The sequence below is a fragment of the Lytechinus pictus genome, chromosome 12 (genome assembly GCF_037042905.1).
Source record: "Lytechinus pictus isolate F3 Inbred chromosome 12, Lp3.0, whole genome shotgun sequence".
Classification (NCBI taxonomy): Eukaryota; Metazoa; Echinodermata; class Echinoidea; order Temnopleuroida; family Toxopneustidae; genus Lytechinus; species Lytechinus pictus.
In genome coordinates this window covers 27,880,692-27,901,107 of record NC_087256.1, presented here as the reverse complement: position 1 = coordinate 27,901,107, position 20,416 = coordinate 27,880,692, and the positions used below count along the sequence as shown (strand labels likewise).

At 37.0% G+C, this 20,416-nt stretch overlaps 1 protein-coding gene across 1 annotated transcript in view; it reads left to right on the top strand.

Annotated features, from left to right (window-relative positions):
• The window catches only part of LOC129272683 (dnaJ homolog subfamily C member 21-like), a 40,019-nt gene extending 21,321 nt beyond the window's left edge, over nt 1-18,698 (top strand). Inside the window, exons 8-19 of the mRNA XM_064107216.1 lie at nt 1,556-1,869; nt 2,455-2,611; nt 4,764-4,809; nt 7,899-7,989; nt 8,484-8,534; nt 9,598-9,688; nt 10,590-10,694; nt 12,189-12,367; nt 13,899-13,988; nt 14,499-14,601; nt 15,560-15,774; nt 17,053-18,698. Coding sequence (XP_063963286.1) covers nt 1,556-1,869; nt 2,455-2,611; nt 4,764-4,809; nt 7,899-7,989; nt 8,484-8,534; nt 9,598-9,688; nt 10,590-10,694; nt 12,189-12,367; nt 13,899-13,988; nt 14,499-14,601; nt 15,560-15,774; nt 17,053-17,176 — 1,566 coding nt within the window. The 3' untranslated portion in view covers nt 17,177-18,698. The remainder of the gene's footprint in view (nt 1-1,555; nt 1,870-2,454; nt 2,612-4,763; nt 4,810-7,898; nt 7,990-8,483; nt 8,535-9,597; nt 9,689-10,589; nt 10,695-12,188; nt 12,368-13,898; nt 13,989-14,498; nt 14,602-15,559; nt 15,775-17,052) is intronic.
• The last annotated feature ends 1,718 nt before the right edge of the window (nt 18,699-20,416 follow it).

Below are 20,416 nucleotides of genomic sequence, written 5' to 3'. Positions count from 1 at the left end.
GTCTCGCTCTGAGCGATTTGTCCGACTTTGACATTCGCATCCTCGGTGGCTGTTTCGCTCATGTGATTATGTTGAGCATGTTTATTGTGTCCTGTGCTGTGGCTATAAAACTTTGGCAGGTGGATAGGAAGGTTCGTATGTACAAGAGGCAAGAGTTCCATATGCACCCCCCACTAAAATTGAAAATAAAACATGGAGAAGGTTCAGAATAATATATCCAGCTCTAATAAAGAACATATATGATGGGGGAGTGGATATGCATACCAAAATATGGCTTTATTCCATCAAATTTCGAGCAGGATCTAGTGCGTGTAATTGTCCATAGACATCGGTTTATTTAGTCAGTAAAGGGTCTGTCAGTCTAGACTAGTCGATCTATCGGCTGATAATCGTTGAAATACCCCTTCCGGTATCAGCGCTTCTCGCTAGCATAGCGGGAAGAGGTTTTGACTGCAGATAAAATGAGGTGAGTTCGAGTCCCAACTAAGGTAAGCAACAGTAAAATGATAGAAAAATCTGAGGTGAACGAATTGGAAGTCTCAACAATCTTTTGTTATTTTCCAAACTAACAACCGAACTGAACTAACTTTTTAAACTAACTGAACTCTTGGAGATCGTCACAGGGCTATTTATAAATGTTACAGTCGCACGCGTGGTCCGTGGCGGCACTGTTGAGGTCACGACCCAACGCACCATGCGTGCGCCCACGATCTCCATACAGCCCTTTCTCTTGTTGTATCAACCAGTCTTCCTTCATTTGTATTAATCAATCTGAGACGTCCCAATTTACTTTCAGGTGTTTTATTTTCCTTCTTTAAAGCTTATTTCAGGATTGAAAATTTTGCTTTTCGTCTGCTAGAGAGTTCTATGTATTGCACCCTACGCATTGCTCTATGCACACAGGAATCCATTACCATTACCCTGCATGCAATTCTTATGCACACATATCCAATGGGGTTATCACAATTTTGTGATAGTCATTTGAGTTACAATATGAATAACAATATGCAATGTACTATACCCTGGTATAGTACATTGTTTGTTTGAGGTTACTTATCTTGCATTAGTGGGAATGCGCTGTATTCACAAATTTCTGTGGGGGGGTAGGTAAGAAAGTGAAAGTGTAAAATGTCTGACAACTTGTGAAGGAGCTTTAGCGGAGAGGCCGGTAACTAAGGAATCATACATCCAATATAACCCTGTCACTCTCACTGCACTGTCACCAGACACTGCACTCACTCGCATGCACAGAATACGTCCGTTCCGGCCAGGGGTTCTGTGGAGAGTGTTCACTTGTGTGTGTTTATATGTGTTCGTATTGTACTATAGGTTCCCGCTGGTGGGTCATGTGACTCCGTACGTGAGTAGATGTAGTCTGCTTCTGCTTAAACTTACTAATCTAACCCCTCTAACACCATAGAGCAAAGGGATAGAATAGTCACGGGGGCTCTTTTTCGCATTTAAAACTTCAAATAGGATTTTGTGCAGTCATTTTAAAGTTTTTGATAGAAACTTTGGAGTTTATTAACTGCCCTGTTTGTTTTCTTCATTACAGGCAAATTCATTAAATGGAGATTCAACAGCAACCTCCCACATTGACAAGTCTTCCAAGGCCCAAGACGTCAACGGCGAAAGATCAGCCGACGACCATTCCCAGACCAATATAAACTCACACTTTGAAAGCAATTCCAACCATCGAAAGGAGGTCCATGACGGCCATCAGCAGGGGGAAGGAGACGGCGGGAGAGGGAGAGAAGGTGTAGTAGAAAGAGGAGGAGGCGACGGCGATGGAGCCAAGCCGACGGAGGGAAGGAAAACACAGACAAAGACCAAAAAAGCTGCAGGAAACCCCAATATACACAATCCTGGGTAGGTTTGAGTTTAATGGCTCAATTTTTAGTCGCCAGTGGTGGATCCTGGATTTTGAAATAGAGGGGGCACAAATGACAATTTCTTAGATTTAGCTGTATTAATATGAATGTTCAATGGGCAATTTTCGAAAATATAGAGGGGGCATGCACCTTTGATGACCTCCGCCTGGATATGCTACTGAGTTGTATATGTACATAGAGGTTAGGATGCAGGAGGAACAGAGAGAGAGAGAGAGAAGCTGCAGGGATTGTATGAAAATTTTGGTTGCATAATTTTCTTGCAACATTTGATTTGGTCTTCATTTCTTGGAACAAACTTAAGGTTGCTGTCTCTGCCATGCATTTCCACCTTGGAGACGTACCAAGTCTTGCGCTTCAGGTGAGAGACTCCCTCCTTTGGAACTCTTGCTCCAACCCCCCACCCCAAATCTCCTCACACCTGTTTCATGGCCTTTTATCATATTGTACAAAATGCCTACGATCTCACGTGGAGTCACAGAAAATCTCGGGCATAGCTGGTCTTTGAGTTTGGCATCTCCGATCTTGTAATTTTCTTTTCCTCTTTTTTTTTTCTTATCTCCAGGATGTCGGATTCAGAAAGCGATGAAGAAACCCAAGGTCTAGATATGAACAGTGCCTTTTTTGCCCGAGCTGCCAGCGGTGTGGCCAAAAAACAGAACCCTGCCCCTGCTTCAAAGACCAAAAAGAAAGGGAAAGGAAGAAAAGACGAATCTGAATCCGTAAGTAGGCTAATTACCTTTGCATTTTGCATCACGTGATGTTGTAGACTCAGAAGAAGACATTAATTCAAGCTTTGATTTGTAGAACTATAGTCTTTTAACCTAGTGACCCAGGCTATGTTTCATGGAGAGGACCCAGCAAGGCACATCATGAATGTCCATTCCATTCCATTCAAGTGAGGTGCCAGAATCTGACGTTGCCCATCAAAATGTGTACTCCTTATTTTTATGGCAACTTCGTACGATGTCAATGGGTTGTATGCCAGTTGTAGCATCATTAAGCCAAGAGAGGAATGTCAAGCGCTGGCATCCTCGTGCTCTCTTTCCTTCTATAGCACCAGTAAGGGCCACTGTCTCTAAAGGCCACCACACACCTTACGACTGGTCGGCGACTCGATTTCAGAATAAAATGTAGTAGAATTTGATGCTAATATTGAGACTTGGAATATCTTACTGTGTAATGTTCTAAATCATCGTACCAATACCTATGTTCAAATCTGTGACTATGCTATCATCCTCCTTAGAATAAAAGCGAATTCAATATCTAGTCGTAATGACGTCATAGCAGTCGTACGATTGACTACGATTTGAAACTAATTTGGCCTTTACTCAACAATAAAAGCTTGCAATCTTTCAAAATTGTTATATTAGTATTCTTTCAATTGATTTCAACCTCAAATAAAATGATATGTCCCATTCACATTTTCAGAAAATAAGCAAAATGCGATTTGTTCCAAAATCGGATCGCGAACAGTCGTAAGGTGTGCGGTGGCCTTAAGGCGTTCTTACGGAGAATGTGGCCCAAGAAGCGTATCTGTCGAGTTGCTGTAGTATGTAGTAAAGACGGGGACGAATTGGCCTTTTCAGGGACATCTATATTGCTAACATGATCACTCAATTATCTTCTTTCTGTGCAAGAACCATATTTTATGAATATATCACTGATTTGGAATGATTCAGGTGGGTGTTTCATAAATAATAATAATAATAATAATAATAATAATAGACAGTTCTTGTATAGCGCATAACACATTATAAATAACGTCTCTATGCGCTTCCAAAGGACTTGGATATTATTACCCTGGCTTTAGCCCCGCAGCCTTTTACAGCGCTGTGGCATTTCAAGGAATAAATTCCTGCCAGGTACCCATTCACCTCACCTGGGTTGAGTGCAGCACAATGTGGATAAATTTCTTGCTGAAGGAAACTACGCCATGGCTGGGATTTGAACCCACGACCCTCTGTTTCAAAGCTGTTTGGACTGTTCATATCAAATACTAAACAAATTTTGTTTTCCGAAAATGGACTTGCAAAAGGATTGTGTATCATGTGCTGGGCTTATGTGAAATCCCAAGCATTACATGTCCGTACTTCTTGTACTAGGAGTCTTTTTCCTTTTTTTTTTTTTTTTTTACTTTGCTTGGAAACAGCATGTTTGTTGTCTGTGGTTACTCACAATGCTAATATATTTTTCACATGTATGTTGCCATCAAAGATTTACAACCCATGATGTGAATAATTTGCTAACTCTGACAAAAATAGTCTGGGGCCCGTAACACAAAACTAAGCAATGATCGTAGAACAATTTTTCTACGATCGATTCCATTGACTACAATGTACAATCAATCGTAAAAATCAAGCGTGCGATCAATCGCTAACCTTTGTGTTACTGAACCCTGATGGCTTTTTGGTCTCAGGGGGGTATTTCATGGCAAGATTTGTCACTGATATTGATGTGTTCTGAGCCAATCAGCTGTAAGGATTTCAGCAGCTTGTCAATGAAAATCACTGACAAATCTTTACATGAAACAGTCCCCAAGTCTCACTGGGTGATAACTAAATTATTTCATTTATGAGATTAATAATACTCTTTTATGACTATTATGTAGTCATTGTTCCATACAATGCAAAAGTTTCCTAGCTAGTGAATAATCTCATTTAAATGGGTTTTATCATTTTTCTGTTTCACTTTACATTAAACAGCCACCCTGTAAGGTTTACTGTATACCAAATAAAAATTAATATTTTGATTTTGAAATCTTGTATAGCCCAACACATTTGAATAAGTTTTCATATCAATTTGTACATTAAATAGATCTTTAGAAATAAACAAATTTACGAAAGTTTTGATTTACTTTCCCTTCCTTTACAGTTAGAGGATATGGATCCACAGACTCTTGAAAGCAGAAAGTTAGCAGGTTTGTACCCCATTTGATAGAAAACTTTTATTAGTAAAAAGAAAATAATATATTCCTTTCACATACAGTAGAATGTATATATTATAATTTCTCCTGTCATTGAATGAGGAACCTATTTATACTTTTAACCCTTATTTGCATAGTCTATATTCAAGATATTTTATGAAATGAAAAATAAAAGTATGTACATTTAGTGCTGTTGTCGGGAACAAAAATCCATGTCGACATGTCGCTTAAAAATTAATCCCGACATAGACAATGTCGACATGAAAGAGGGACTGTAATTTAGCCTAGGCTCCCGAACATTAAAAAAATCATTCGATCGTGGAACATAACACTCTCAATCAAATGTATTCACCTTGACACGAGTGATATCCCCACACTAGATCTAGATTTATATAATACAGGCTCAGTTCGGGAAACATTTTCACTAAGTTAGAGTGAATTCACTTCCAAAATCATAGATTAATCCACATTTTTTTCTGGAGAATCAAGTTTTTGTACCACGATCCGGTCTCGAAAGCATTGCGCAATAACACTTGGAGCCAATTTGAGAATCACCAATTACAACAGTGATCATTGCGTATTATACGCTGGTACAAATGTGCTGCAAACGCAAGCTCCTCAAATTGACCAAAAAAATGAAAATCGACCGATAATTTCAGTATCACTTCCGCTTTGATCCATGCAACGATCTCCAAACGAAGGAAGGGAAGTTTTCTGTGACTTTGTGATATGAAGTAAGCGCTCAATTGCGGCGGTCACAACTTTGACAAAAACACATGTTCGCTGCTGCTCACGTTTATGTGAAAAGTAATACATTGAGGAGCAAAGTATTATCAAGCACGGTGAATAGCGATGGGTACAGTGAATGCTACTACGCTACGCTCGCTATAGCGCTAGATACAGATCTAGAGCAATCGTCGGGATCGAGGGTGGCTCGATCGGGCAGGCCGGCCCCGCACTGACGTATTTCTGCTGCCGCGCAGCTCGCAGGTATTCTTTTTTCATTTAATGCGCTGCTAAGCTGAATAAACCTTTTAATCGCGCCAATTACTGTGGATAAATGCTTCCAACTTTTCAGCTAAACTTTACACTCGTGACTTTAGGCTAGACCCCTTTTTATTTTATGTTTACATGTCGATGTGGGTGCGTGCATGTCGACATGTCGGAAACATTGAAAATCCTTTGTATGTCGACATCATTGTCGATATGAGGCCTATCGACAACAGCACTATGTACATTGTATCATGGGATAATCATATTTTACAAAACTATTACAGAATTTGGATGAAGTGAAGTGAAAAAAAGTGAAGAGTCATCATCTGCCTTCGAATTGTGAAACAGTTTCTCTTCATGTATGTTGTGAAAAATTTAAATAGTTCAATGACATTTGCTCTGGCGTCAATTGCTCTGATGGAAAATCTGCACAATTTCCAAAATTGAATAAACCCTAATCCTTATTGTTATATATATTCTGACCCCAAAATCTATTACAATCATAACTCTAACCATATGCCCTGTGAGATCTGAAGACTGGAGCAAATGTTGCAAGAGCAGTCTTGTCACCCAGTAAACGGCAGGTTTACCCCTCTTTTTTCAAATGGATAAAATAGTTAAAGAGAAATTCCAGTAGTTGCAGTAAACACTGATTTCATGAGAAAGTCTGTAAAACCAGGCTTAATTGTCAGTATATCATCGAGGATCTAGATCTGGTACAGTTACATAAACTGAACTTTGTGAAATCTTGAAATCTACGCTGAAAAATGTTCAGACTGAACTTCCCCAACACAGATAAGCGCACGTGGGACAGTGTATAATTATTGCTTTGAGCGTCGGGCCCGACGCTCTACCCGAATCCTGTGCTTATTTGCTGATTTTTCAGCAATTACACAATTTCTTCCAGAATCCTTTGGCACATGCGTTTTATTTATACAAACAGACACTTTGGTGATCATTTCATTGGATTCTGTACGAACTCATTTTTATATCGTTACCAAAACTAGCATTTACCTTTAATTTATTTATTTAATCATTCTTATTTTACCAGGGTGACTCTGTCAGCGGGTCAAACACTGTAATACTTAAAGGCCCTGGAATACAATAACGAAAATACATTAGAAAAACAATAACAAAACATGCACATGAAACTTATTGTCGGCTACATTTAGTTCAGTAGAGTGGATTCAGCAACCACATGGTGTCTGGCATGTGAAATTGTTTATTGGTATACTAATATTGGTGATAAATATAGATATATATGATATATAAGATATATTTTATTGTATTTAGTGAATGTGAAGTCATTTTCTAATGGAATTTTATGAGGGGTGTTGCCTAGTTTCGGGTCACTTTCCAGAATCTTGCTGAAAATGTGTGTTTAGAAGGTGCCTGCCTTACATCCTGCGGCAAATGATTGCACTCCACTGCGCCAACATGGGAAAAAGCTTGTTTGCCAGAATTTGTCCATGCTTTTGGTATCAAAAGTTATTGCAGTTTCTCATTTTGTCATTAACAATTATGTTGCAATGTCTCACCAGTAATATAGCTATTGTGGTCGGCGATTAAGCAGCGTGGTAAATTTTTTATCACCGTGCATCATGATTAAAAATGGTTTCAGACCACCCATGATTTCAAATAAAAAAGTGTTTGTAAATACAACTCCTGGTAGAGAAGAGTTGAAATTTTAGTTTTAATCTGTGATCTTGTTTATTGCATAATTTGCAATAAGCGTTCTTTCGTTTGATAAATGTTAGTTTTAATCTGTGATCTTGTTTATTGCATAATTTGCAGTAAGCGTTCTTTCGTTTGATAAATGTTAGTTTATTTTGTAAGATTTGCCAGTAGTTAGATTAACCAGATAGTTGTATAAGTGACAATACTACTGTACCTTATGTAAATAAACCTAGAAATAAATGAATAGTGCATGGTTATCATTCAATTGAGCTTTTAAGACAACTAACTTGGCCTCGACAAACTTTGTATTTCTGTGAAATTGTGACCACCACTCAGAAGTCTCTAGCTAGCATGTTGTCACAAACATAAGATTTCTTAGTGATATTATCCTCGTTTATTTTCTTTTTCCACAGTGAAAGGCAATGAGATGGCCAGCGAGGGAAACTACCATGCAGCTATCAAATTTTTCTCAAAAGCAATAGACCTAAATCCATTGGATTTCAGGTAAGATCGTGGTCCATTTCCTCAAAGCTAAATAACAACTGATGTTATCAATCATTCATATTAATCAATGTCACTTTCAATTGCTAAGTACTGTACTGCAGGGTGCAGGTCATCTGAAAGGTCAAGTCTCAAACAAAAAGTTGGTTTGAGTTTGAGAGTTATACTATTATACTTTCCATTTGTTGCTGCATTGCAAATTTGAGGATTGCCATCGAAAGTTAATAAAGACTATCAAAACTCTCATAACATCATTTTGTAATGGATTGTGACAAATATATATATTTCCCCAGGGTTTTGAAGCTTCATATCCCACTGATTTTTCAGCAAAATAAGATTAAAGTAAATATTCGATGATCTTTGTAGGTTTGCATGGTGGAGTTTATAACGTGGAGAACGTTTACGGTTCACCATGTGCAATATGAAGAAGTTAATATTGTCGTGCTTTGTCTGAATGAGCATTAACTCTCCATCTCTCCTCTTCTCTTCTTTGACAGGTTCTTTGGAAATCGCTCTTTTTGTTATGATCATTTACAAATGTATGACCAGTAAGTATAAATCCCTTTAAAATCCTTTAGGCTTTTTAGAGGGCAATTCCATAAGATGATCAACCTTTTTGTACATCCGACCCCCATTTTTCTCAAGTCTTACTTTACTTCATAAACTGACCAAGTCATGATATTTTGAGAACATTATAGACTATCAAAAGAACAAGAAATCAGAGACAGAAAATTTAATGAAGGTCCCATATATAGGGGGTCGGACATACATAATTTACGGAATTGCTATACAGGGACCACTGGATCCTAGTAGCTATTGGTTTACTTGTTGACTACTAAATTCTGTCATTCCCATATGCTTTGTACATGGACCTTCCAGTGCCAGGCGGAAACTGTTAATAAAACCTGCTTGTGAATTAGAACTTGAAATTATTATTATTATTGAAAGCCTAAGTGGCTATGATAGTTTTATGACCAAGAATTATTTCATGATTTCGTCTTCAGCAATAATAAAAGTTTGGGGAACGCATTGTGCGTTCAGTGCAGTTGTCCTGCGGAAGAATCGAGATAATTGGTGTGATTTTGGTGATTGCATTGCTTTTCAGCAAATCATAGACAGCCCTTAACACTAATTTTGAGATGTTGCTGTCATTATCCAAATTTACAACCAGAATCACATTCATCTTTAAAGATGGATGCCAGTTGTAGTAACAATTTCTAAATGAGTTCTTAAAGAATCCAATGAAATTACCACAAACATGTATGTATGTATGAATTAAATATATGCGCCAAAGAATTCTAGAAGATTGTGTAATTGCTGAGAAATAAGCATGATATTTACCAAACTGTCTGGTCTGTTTCCAAGTCATTATAATAATACACTTCCCACATGTGACTATTTGTGTTGGCGATCTTCAGTGTGATCGTTTTTCAGCGAAGATTTCATGATTTCACAAAGTTCAGTTTATGTAACCACCAGATCTATATCTAGGATGATACAGTGACAAATGACATTGGTTTTACAGACTTTCTCATGAAATCAGTGTTCATTGCTGTTACTTTCATTCATCTTTAATAACATAATGCATGTTTGTTTTTATTCTTCAAACAGTGCATTGAGTGATGCTGACCAAGCAATCCTCTTGGACAAGACATGGCCAAAGGGTCACTACCGAAAAGGCCGTGCCTTGAGTGGTCTTAAAGTGAGTCAAAGTTTCTTATCAGATCTTGATATTAATCCAAGACCATAGCCTTGGATGGCCCTATCAGTCCTCAATGCCCTCTCATTCATGGGAGATTTTTTTTTTGGTATCCCTTTTTGATTTTTTATTTTAGCTTTGTATTTGGTGTCTTCTTGACTTTTTGTGATTTTTTAAAATAAATTTTTGCTGTACTTTGGAGAAAAAAAAAGAAAAGTGGCCTTGCCCTAAATGTATCAAAATGTAAGGCTGGTGATTTGTGTCTATAACCTCTCTGATAAAGGAACCTTTTTTTCACAAATCGTTTTCATGTCATTGTTGGGAAGAGCCATTCCAAAGTATTTCAACTTAAAATACCCCCTTATTGGAAATATAACATGAAATTTCTGAGATGTTTGTGCTGAAAAATCCATGCCAGATCTTTTTACGTACCGATAGACCTGCTGTTGTACAATTCAAACTTCTTTATAAAAAGGGAAGTGCATATACAGTATATCTTTCCAAATTTGATAACTCCAAAATCTTAACCATAAGCTTGTATATGTTCTTCATTTACTTATTTAGGTCATCCAGCTCCTTATTACCAGTTTCTTTTACATTCAAATCAATGATCAGAACCAAGAATTGTCTTAGTATTATTTTTTTCTGTAAAGTGAAAATGTATAATTTCTTGCAGGGCTAAATTAGTCCAAGTCCAGGGTCTTGGATACCCATCTAATTGCCTCAATGCCCCTCATACTCGCCTAGGAGTAATGTTTGCCCTTTAAGATTTTTTCCCTTTTTGTGCTGTACTAAAGAAATGTGATCTATACAAAAGTTATATGTACCTTGCCCCCCCCCCCCCAAAAAAAAAAAATGAGAAAGCATGAATTAAATACCTAATGATCTTTCTGTTTGTTTTCAGCTTTATACAAATGCAGAGGCATCCTTTGAGCATGTCTTGAAACTTGATAAAAACTGTGCTGAAGCGATCCAAGAGCTGAGGACAGTCAGAGTCTATCGGCTTATGGTGAGTGGTTTAATCTTATTGGTCTACACCAGCTTGGTCTACTTTCTGTATCGTCTGAGCCCACCTGGGCCTCGTCTTAGAAAGACTTATGATTGATCCGATCAATCGCAACTATGGACGGCCAGCAACGTCAACATCTATTACGCATTTTTGTTCAAAGTTTTTTCTAACTATGATGTTTATTCATGCATTCATTGTTTTATTGAAAATTCACTGTGCTTCTCTTTGCATACAATTACAAAGGACATTGTGCAAGTTTTTCATAGAAAAAATTATGACATTGTTGGATTTCCATAGAGTTAGGATTGATCGGATCAATCGTAACTCTTTGTAAGACGGGGCCTTGGTCTATTCCTTCTTTTCCTACAAGTTCGTCTCAATGCCTGAATTCCTATTTAGCATTTTTTCTAATTTCCCGTTGGGCTATACACATTTCATCTAATATTCATACCACTTAGTCTAGGTGGTTAGATGAACTGCTTTTGAACCAAATTTTGTTTTGACAAAGTGAAAAAAGACCCAAGAAGTTATTGGACCAACTTGGTTTTTAGTCGTAATGTGAATTAGACTAAGTCGGTATTAGACCAAGTATAATTTATAACTTCAATGAGATTGAAGGTACTGTGGTCAAGTGTTCTAGGGCCTGGTCTAGCACCTGAGTCGAGCCTTAAAAGACAGGGCTGCGATCCCTAGACTGCCTTACAAACCCCTCACTCAAGTTAAAGGGTCTGAATGCACAGACTACAATGAATGATGTACTAAAGACCCTCTTGAAATTGAAACAGCATATTTGACATGTTCTTGTTTTCTGTGTAGACCCAATTGCTACCTAAAGTTTCAATCAGGGTCTTTGCCTGCAGACTATGTGATCTCTCACACAGCAGTTCTATGGAGCAAGGCATTTTAACGTCTTTGTTCTTATATTGCTATTACACGAACCGCAGTGTGGCTGCAATGATGCAACACCTATCCGCTCCAGTCTTGCATCAGTTCTTATTTTTTTTAATCGACTAGGACTCACTGCTGGTTTTTTCGTTATGAAAAACTTCCATTAGTTGATAAAAGAGCAAGAACTGAAAAAAGACCAGAGTGTGTAGGCGGTGGTGGCTGGTTTTCAGCATCAGACTTGTTGCTGATATTTTGCTTCACATGATCAGACTTGTGAAGGCAAAAGCTGGAGCCTCTGCTTAGATAATAGGCTAGTATTGGTATGGCTTTCTTGGGTTATTCCTATAATATTATGATACTGTTTGAAAATAGCGCTGTATCTCTACATTATGGTATTATGATAACAATGATAATAATAATGCATCTTATAGAGTGCAAATAGCAACACTGTAACCTGCGTAGATCCCAAGGTGCTTCGTGCCTATATTACCGCGGCTGTAGAATACAAACGTTTCTAGGAAAGAATATTCATATACCCATTTACTACACCTGGGTTGAGTGCAGCACAATGTGGATAAATAATGCTGTTCCCTTCTTCCCCTACAGGAAATGGGTTTTGGTGCGCAACAAAGCGAAGAAGCTATCTTACAATTTGACACAGTGCAAGCCGCACTGGAAAACCTACTCGCACAAGGGGATCTACCCGTCAATGGGGAAATGGATGAAGTTTACGTGTCGGATGATGAAGATTACATAACCCAAACCATTCAAGAGAGCAAGCTCGAGTAAGTCCTTTTGATTTAATCTCTTCTCATTCATGAAATTGGCAACAATCGTGAATTTTCTATTCATTTGCATACTTAGAGAAAATGGAATATGGATATAACAAAGGTGAAAATTAATGGAAATTGCAACATTTCATCGTAAGATTGCCAATTTGCATTTTAAAATTGTGATTGTATATGCTTTTTTTGCGTTGCCAATTTTGAGAGTGTCTCTGAGGAGGAGGACTACATAACCCCAAATAGTACTTTAACTCCATAGACATACAAAAGTTTGACTTCATCAGCTTTTTTCTCAAATCGTTTTTTTTTTCTTACTATCTTACAGAGTTTAGAAAAAATGAACATAATTCTATGACATAGGTGAAAATAAATCATTGCAAAATTCAATTTTGAAATTGCTAGATTGTATTTTAAAATAGTGGTTTTATATTTTTGCATTTCCAATTTTAAGAAAAAAATGATTAGAAAAAATGATATGGCTTTTGAATCATTTTTGACAATCTGACCTTCACTCTTGGAGTTTTAATGATCCTTAAAAAATAAGAAATGTCACATATGCAGACCTGCCAACCAGTACGTTTTAGCCGTATTTAGTATGTTTTTTTTATTACAAAATCGTAATTTATTGAGAAAAATCATTTCTATATGTCTCTATTTCATAAAACGTACACAAATATGGTTATTAGATCAATGTAATTTCAGGTAACTTGTTTTTTTTTCAATCATTTTGTAAAAACCAGGGTGAGATATACCCAAGTTCCAATGTTTTTTTTTTTCATCTGCAAGAGCAGTGCGCATTTTAGCTTGCATGCAGCTTGAGCGCCGTAATGGGCGAGTGCGCCAAGCATTTTGTTATGAAATACACTTTTTTTGGGAAAAATACAAAATATTTATCTCACACGGTAAAAATACTGATTTTTCTTGTCAAAATACTGATTTTGTGGGATAAGAATACTGAAAATGCAAAATACAACTTGGCAGCTCTGCATATGTTCCTCTTTTCATTTTCAGTTTTACTTGCACCACCCTTTTCTCCTCTCTCTTTCCTTTGCTTCCCTTTTCCACTCTTATAATTTATATTAAAAATTTTATCATTATTATCGTTATCATTCCTATTATTCAAATTACTTTCCACTTTTTGTTGTCGCTTATACGCTCTATTTTGGTATTTTGTAGATTATGTATTTTAATTTCGTTTTCCACCCGTCTCTTGTATATAGGTTATGTTAATTAGTATTGAAACTATGTTTAGGGACTTGCCTTCTTTACAAGCTCTGCTTTTCTTGGCAAGTCCCTCCGTTCAGATAATTTTATCTTCAATATTTGTTATGAAATTTTATACAGCTGTATGTATTATTTTGAGTATGTATTATTTTGAACATGTATTTACACTGTACTTGGATTATATCTTTTGTTTGAACGGAAATGAATAAATAAATAAATAAATAAATAAATAAATAAATATGGTACAGTAATCCTGGTCTTAAATGGGGCTCACTACTATTTCTATTATGTTTACTTTGAACTCCAGCTCAAGAAATCCTGAAAATTTGAAATCCTTGTGGATAGGTAATCTACAACCAACAGTTTCCGAAAAGGAATTGAAGGACCTTTTTAAACCGTGAGTATAGTTGCTTTGATGTTTAAAACTGCAGTATGATAATTCATTTTGAATTGATTTAAACATAATGCACATATATGTATGTCATATATATGAATTATCTCATAACTATTAGTGACTAGTTCATACAGATCTGAAGTATTGAAAGTGGTTAATGCTTGAAATATCCTACATAAAATAAAATTTCTCATGTTATTATGCCTCTGGCCACATTTGGTTGCTGAAAGCATTATGCTTTAGGGTCATCGGTCTGTATTCACTCTTGCGGTAACTAAAGAGCTGTTTGATGGATCAACTTCGAACTTTCTCCAAGTATGCATATCGGAGTGACGATGATCTAGTAAGTTTGAGGGGTAACAACGTCATTGTATAGGTTCTGGCTATTATATGCCTGAAAGTATCTTATTCTTGAGATAACTTAAGAACCATCTGAGGGTTCAACTTCAACCTTAGCTCATATGTGATATGATTGTGTTTATGTAATGCTATGATCTTAATTTGTGTTGACAGATTTGGCGAGGTCTCCAGTATGAGACGAATGCCGGAAAAGTTTTGTGCCTTTGTAAATTACAGGGACCCGAGAATGGCCAGCAGAGCTATGGACAAACTACAGGTATGCAGCAGTTATTGATTGATTAGAAAGAAAATATGAGTCATCGTAATAATAATAATAATAATAATACAGGTATATTTACCCAGGGAAGCCGCTTCAGTTCCGAAAACTGTTCTCCCAGCGGGCCCTGCTATTATTGTAATGTTCCAGAGATTCTGAATAGTATTTTAAGTTACACTTGATTAATCTGGGGTCGAATGGATTGACTTCCTTCACCAAGAAATTGATCCACATTGTGCTATACAGGTGAGGTAAATGGGTACATGGCAGGAATTTATTCCTAGAAGCTCTGAGCGAGTAACAGTAGCTCGGCTGAAGCCAAGGTAATTATGCATTATTTACTGTAGAGTGCTTAGACTTCTGATGAAATGTTGTGGATCACCATATAAGTCAGTCACTCAGTCAATGAAAGAGTCAGTGAATGAGCGAATGAATGAGTGAGGAAGGGAGGCACCTTTACATGATTCATATTCCTAGAACGTTATCCTACAATGGAGAAATGAAGTTGAGGCTGAGGATAATTTCTAACTCTTTAAAAGGAAGTATAATTGTTAATCAGCTCAGTCGGTAGAGCGGGGTTTTGGTGACCTGGGTTCGATTCCCCCTTGGTGCACTAGTGCCCTTTGGTGAGGCATTTATCCTCACTACCAGGTCCCTTGGAGAGGATCTTATGCCTTAGGTCCTCTGGTTGCTTGCTGACAAGCATTCATGCTTTCTTAGCAATGAGGTAAAAAAATCATCACCTTGGGCCCGTTTCAGACGCAACTTTGCCATTATGGCAACTAGCATGGTAACCTTGATCATAATTGGCTGCTGAGCCCCATAGCCATGGTAGTTGCCATAATGGCAAATTTACAACAGTTGCAAGTCCTTTATGAAATGAGCCCCATAACTATGTTGCATGATGTTACTTCACCGTGGTGACAACTGATTCTCTCTCTCTGTATCTTGATTTCAGGGTCAAGAAGTGCACGGGAAGCAGCTACTGATAAAATTCCCAGACAACCCTATAGAACAACAAACCGCTGGCACTCCAGTCAACGACCACCAGGAGTTTGTGGACATGCGCTACAAGAACCTGATCCTCAGGAAACCACAGGCGCCGATGTCGGCCAGCAAAGTCAACAACAACAACAATGTTAACAAGAAACCCAAGCAGCAAATAGACCCAGCGTGAGTACAGAAGCTGGAATTTTTGTTGTGCTTGTGTTTTCACCAATGTTCGAGGTTTGGGAACCATATTAACTACGTCCTCAAGTTTCCGGTCCAAAGGTTCACCACCTTTGTCAAAGTGGTTGAGAGATATAAAGGAGATTGATATTGCCTCTTATTATCTGAATGAGGCATTTTGGAGACAAGATATAAACGCGTATTATGTCTGTCTGATTGATTAACTCGACTCACAATGTAACTTCTGGAGGTTTCCATGGCGAAGGAGAATAATGTAGTAGGTTTCACGGTACACCATGTATCATTCTTGGGCAAATGTTGATCCTGAAAAGGACCACCCAACTGAAGGCGACAAGACCATATTTGTCAAAACATTGAGTTTGGGCGGTCCTTTTCAGGACCAACTTTTTCCCAAGAATGATACGTGGTGTACTGTGAAACCTACTACACCATTCAACACACTTTACGTCACCGTGGCCAAGCCAGGGTTCAGGTGTATGACTAGGGGCCATGATATCCATACACCCCTCCTCCGCGAATTTGGAATTTTCCTATTGCGCTTCTGTGATGAATTATCGGTCCATGATGTCCCTATTCCCATTAATCAAACCCAAGTGCACGTTTTGTGTAGACGTCAAGTCAAGTGTATGTGAACACCATGCATGATGCGCGCCTGTGTACACATATTTACTAAGCCGGGATTACTTCATCAAGTTCACAAATTACCTGAAATCCAGTTCCAACTAGTCAGAGCTATATATACTGCCCAATAGAGACGACAAAATTCCTACGCATTCTCACTTTGATTACATACATTTTCCAATATAGTCTACCTACAACCACATTATTTTTTATAAGAATATCTTAGCCAAATCACCAAAAGAACTTAGACAGGATAATTTTCCAGTAAATCAGGGCACAGCGCAACCATTCACAGATCTATTGTGCATGCTCACGCTCCTCTAACATGTAGGTCACATCGCTGAGAATAGACTTGCATTATGGACAGCGCCATCTGTCATATTTGAGCCTACAGTGTAGCTTCCATTGGGGAGGCAGCTGTGTGTATTTGATATTGGGTCTCCCAGATCCGGATAAATCCCTAATCCAGATTGGTGCTGGTCCCAACGTGTCCGGTTAAGAAGTTCGGACTGTATGATTTAAAGACTAAGATTGTGGACAGGTAGTTGCTAAAGCAGTTATGACTGAAATTTGAAAGATTGTTCCTAAATTTTTTCTCTCTCTTTCTTTATCTCTTATTCTTGTTTCCAATGCTTATAGGTTCAAGATGTCTGGACCAGTAAACGGTGATGAATGTTACTTCTGGAGAACCACAGGTTGCTGGTATGCTGAGCGTTGCCGCTACAAACACCTCCCAGAATCCAAGGGCGTCGACAGGAAGTAATTGCGCCCTCCACAGCCCGAGGTTGAATGTCGTTTGACAACAAAGATTCAAGAGTGGAAGCTTTTTTTTTTAACATCCCATACGTGAAAAAAAAAATCACTTACGGGATAAAACTTGACAGACATTGGACAAAAAAGTCCTTTTTTTATATATAAATATGTAGACATTAATATAAAACAGGGGTCTTAGAAGAACAAAATGACACACCCCGACTTGACTTTTTATATTAGTGGGATCGTTTTCTTCCTTTAAAGAATGCTTTTGCTCTACTGAGCAGTGGAAAAAGAGAAACTTTTGAGCAATGTTTATGAACGAGTTAGAGGAAGAAGTTGTTTGGAGAGAACCAAGCGACAGCGCCAAACAGGGCAAGCAGATGACTCATCTGAATATGGCACGTGAGACCTTTATTGAAGGACAACTGCAGAGAAGGTGAAGAAGAAATATCAACTTCAAAGTCAAATCAGAACTGCAATGGCTGTAGTACAAAGTTCATATAATAAAGTTATCCTATGGGGAGTTGAATAGAGGAAGATGTCTGATTATGAAATGATATTTACTATTTAATTAACTGTAATTTCTCGACATGTGATAGTGTGATCGCTATCTTTTTATTCCAGACCAAAATTGTGCTCCTCCAGCTAATAAGTGAAGGATCTCGCATCAATCAACCTTGTGTAAACGTGTACCGGTTTTAATATGTGCAGATTGAAACATACTAATCCAATGGTTTTGTAAGAATTTCCTTCCCCAGACATGCATAATCCTAATTCGATTAGCAAGAAGTGGCTGAATATATTCAACCAAGCAATTAACGTCTATCATTTTTGCCAAGTCAAATTATTTGTTTGGTTGAAGTTGAGCACACAGGCAAGACATGAAATCATCATATGCAGAAATGGACGTTATTCATAAATTCTCCCTACTGCCAGTACAATATTAGCCAATTTAAAGGGGAAGTTCACCCTGAAGAAATGTTTGTTGTAAAATTGGAGAAAAAAAAAAATATATTGATGAAGGTTTGAGGAAAATCCGTTTGAGATTAAGAAAGTTATTAGAATTTTAAGTTTTGGATTTGTGATGTCATAAACGAGCAGGTGCCCCATATGTTATATAAAATGCATGGATTTTATTTTTTTAATGGTTCCTGATGACTTATTCTTTCTTTCTTTTCATGATCGGGTGTGAAATTATTTGTCTATTGATATACAAAAGGTACAGTAAAAACCATTTTCAAATTTCGGAGAAAATAACATTTCATTGACTTTTTTTACCATTCGCTATGTAAGAATGCTGCTCGCATATGACGTCACAAATCAAATAATTGAAATTCTAAGAACTTAATTCTCTGATGGATTTATCTCAAACCTTTGGCAATATTTTTTATTATTTTTTCTACTATTTTTACAATAAACTTTTTGTCAGGGTGAACTTTCCCTTTAAAGTGGGTGATGAATCTCTTTTTACAGCAGCAAGATTATAAGCTGATGAAAGAATACGGAGATTAATAAGTATCCAACATTTTCACATATTCTTACTATTATGTTCACGTTTTGAACAGCAATGTCGCACCATCATATGTTGCTAATTTTTAAATTTTATTCACTTCATGACTTTTTATCTGGCTTGATTTTTTTTCTGAAATCATTTTTTTTTTTCATGAGATCAGTGCTCTGTAAGTCTACTAAAGGCAAACTATGTACCACACTGACAGCCAATTATAAATATGTATTGACATAACATATTCTTGATCCCCTTTCATAAAGAAATGGGGGTGGTGTTTCTCAACGAGTTCAGTGTGTCTTAAGAGTTGTGCTCAAACACTAACACGCACATGCTATTTAATTCATAATCTGATTGGTAGTGCGCATCCCTTGCACATGATCAAACCAATGCGGTGATGCGTTATATACCGCATGCAACTGAGATTTAATCACGACTCTGAGTCACACTAATTCTTTGTGAAACACCCCCCTGATTATTTATACCAATCAGTGGTAAATTTTAGTGTTATGTTTTGCCGTAGACTTGCACGACTTAGCCAAAAAAAATTTTCAATTGTATATTTTCTGTAAGGAAGTACTAGATCCTGTTTTGTAAGCTTGTTCGCACTATCAAATACATGATTTCAATAACAAATTTAACATTCACCAATCAAATTTCATTATTTTATAAGCTTTTAACTTCAACATGAATTGGTCATTGATAATTATTTCCTCAAACGGTACCCTAGATCACATTGTTTTGCTTTTACCACATGGTCCCTGTTTCATTAACCTATTATTGATAGAATTACAAACTTCTATGAAATCATGGCATTTGATTGGCTGATAAAAAAATTGTCATTGAATGTTAGCATTTGTTATTGATCAAAATTTTATGAACTGGCGATTAGTGCTGCACTGTTACGTAGAATATTGTATTGGCAATAGGGAGATTTAAAGGGGAAGTTCGCCCTGACGAAAAGTTTGTTGTAAAAATTATCAAAATAAAATAATAAAAACATTGTGAAGGTTTGAGAAAAATCCATTCAAGATGAAGAAAGTTATTAGAATTTTAAGATTTTGATTTGTGCCGTTGTATATGAGCAGCTGCCCCATATGTTATGTAATATAAATTGCATAAATGTAATTTTTTTTAAGGGTTCATAATTTGAGAAAATTACATTTCGTTGATTTTGTAAAAATTCACAAATCAAAAAATGAAATTTCTGTTTTACTTTTTAAATCTTTGATGGATTTTCCTCAAACCCTCATCAATATTTTTTGTTATGTTTTCTGCTCTTTTTACAATAAAATTTTTGTCAGGATGACCTACCCCTTTAACCTTCCGTTTTTTGCAAAGGAAAATTTTTAACTTGGTACTGAACAATGTCAATGTCATTTCTTTATTTTAGTTTGAGACAGAGATTTATTTCCTTTTTATGTTGGCTACCACCTCCGTATCAACTTGATAGCTTTACTTATCAATTTATAGAAATTATGGGCTAGTGAAGAAAAATGTATTCTGATACTTGAATGTTATCGTACAAATGTTTATTCATTTAAATACTTATATTATTTTTATATACTTGATGGTCAAGGGAGTGTTTCATGAAACGACTTGTCAGACGCTTAATCTGACAAGTCCAGTTTAATCCAAAAGTTACCATAGTAAATTTGGGTCTTGGCCTATCAAAATCAAGGAAAATTGTCCGATCGTACACCTTGTTGGATGTAAATGTTGATGAAATGCTTCCCTGGG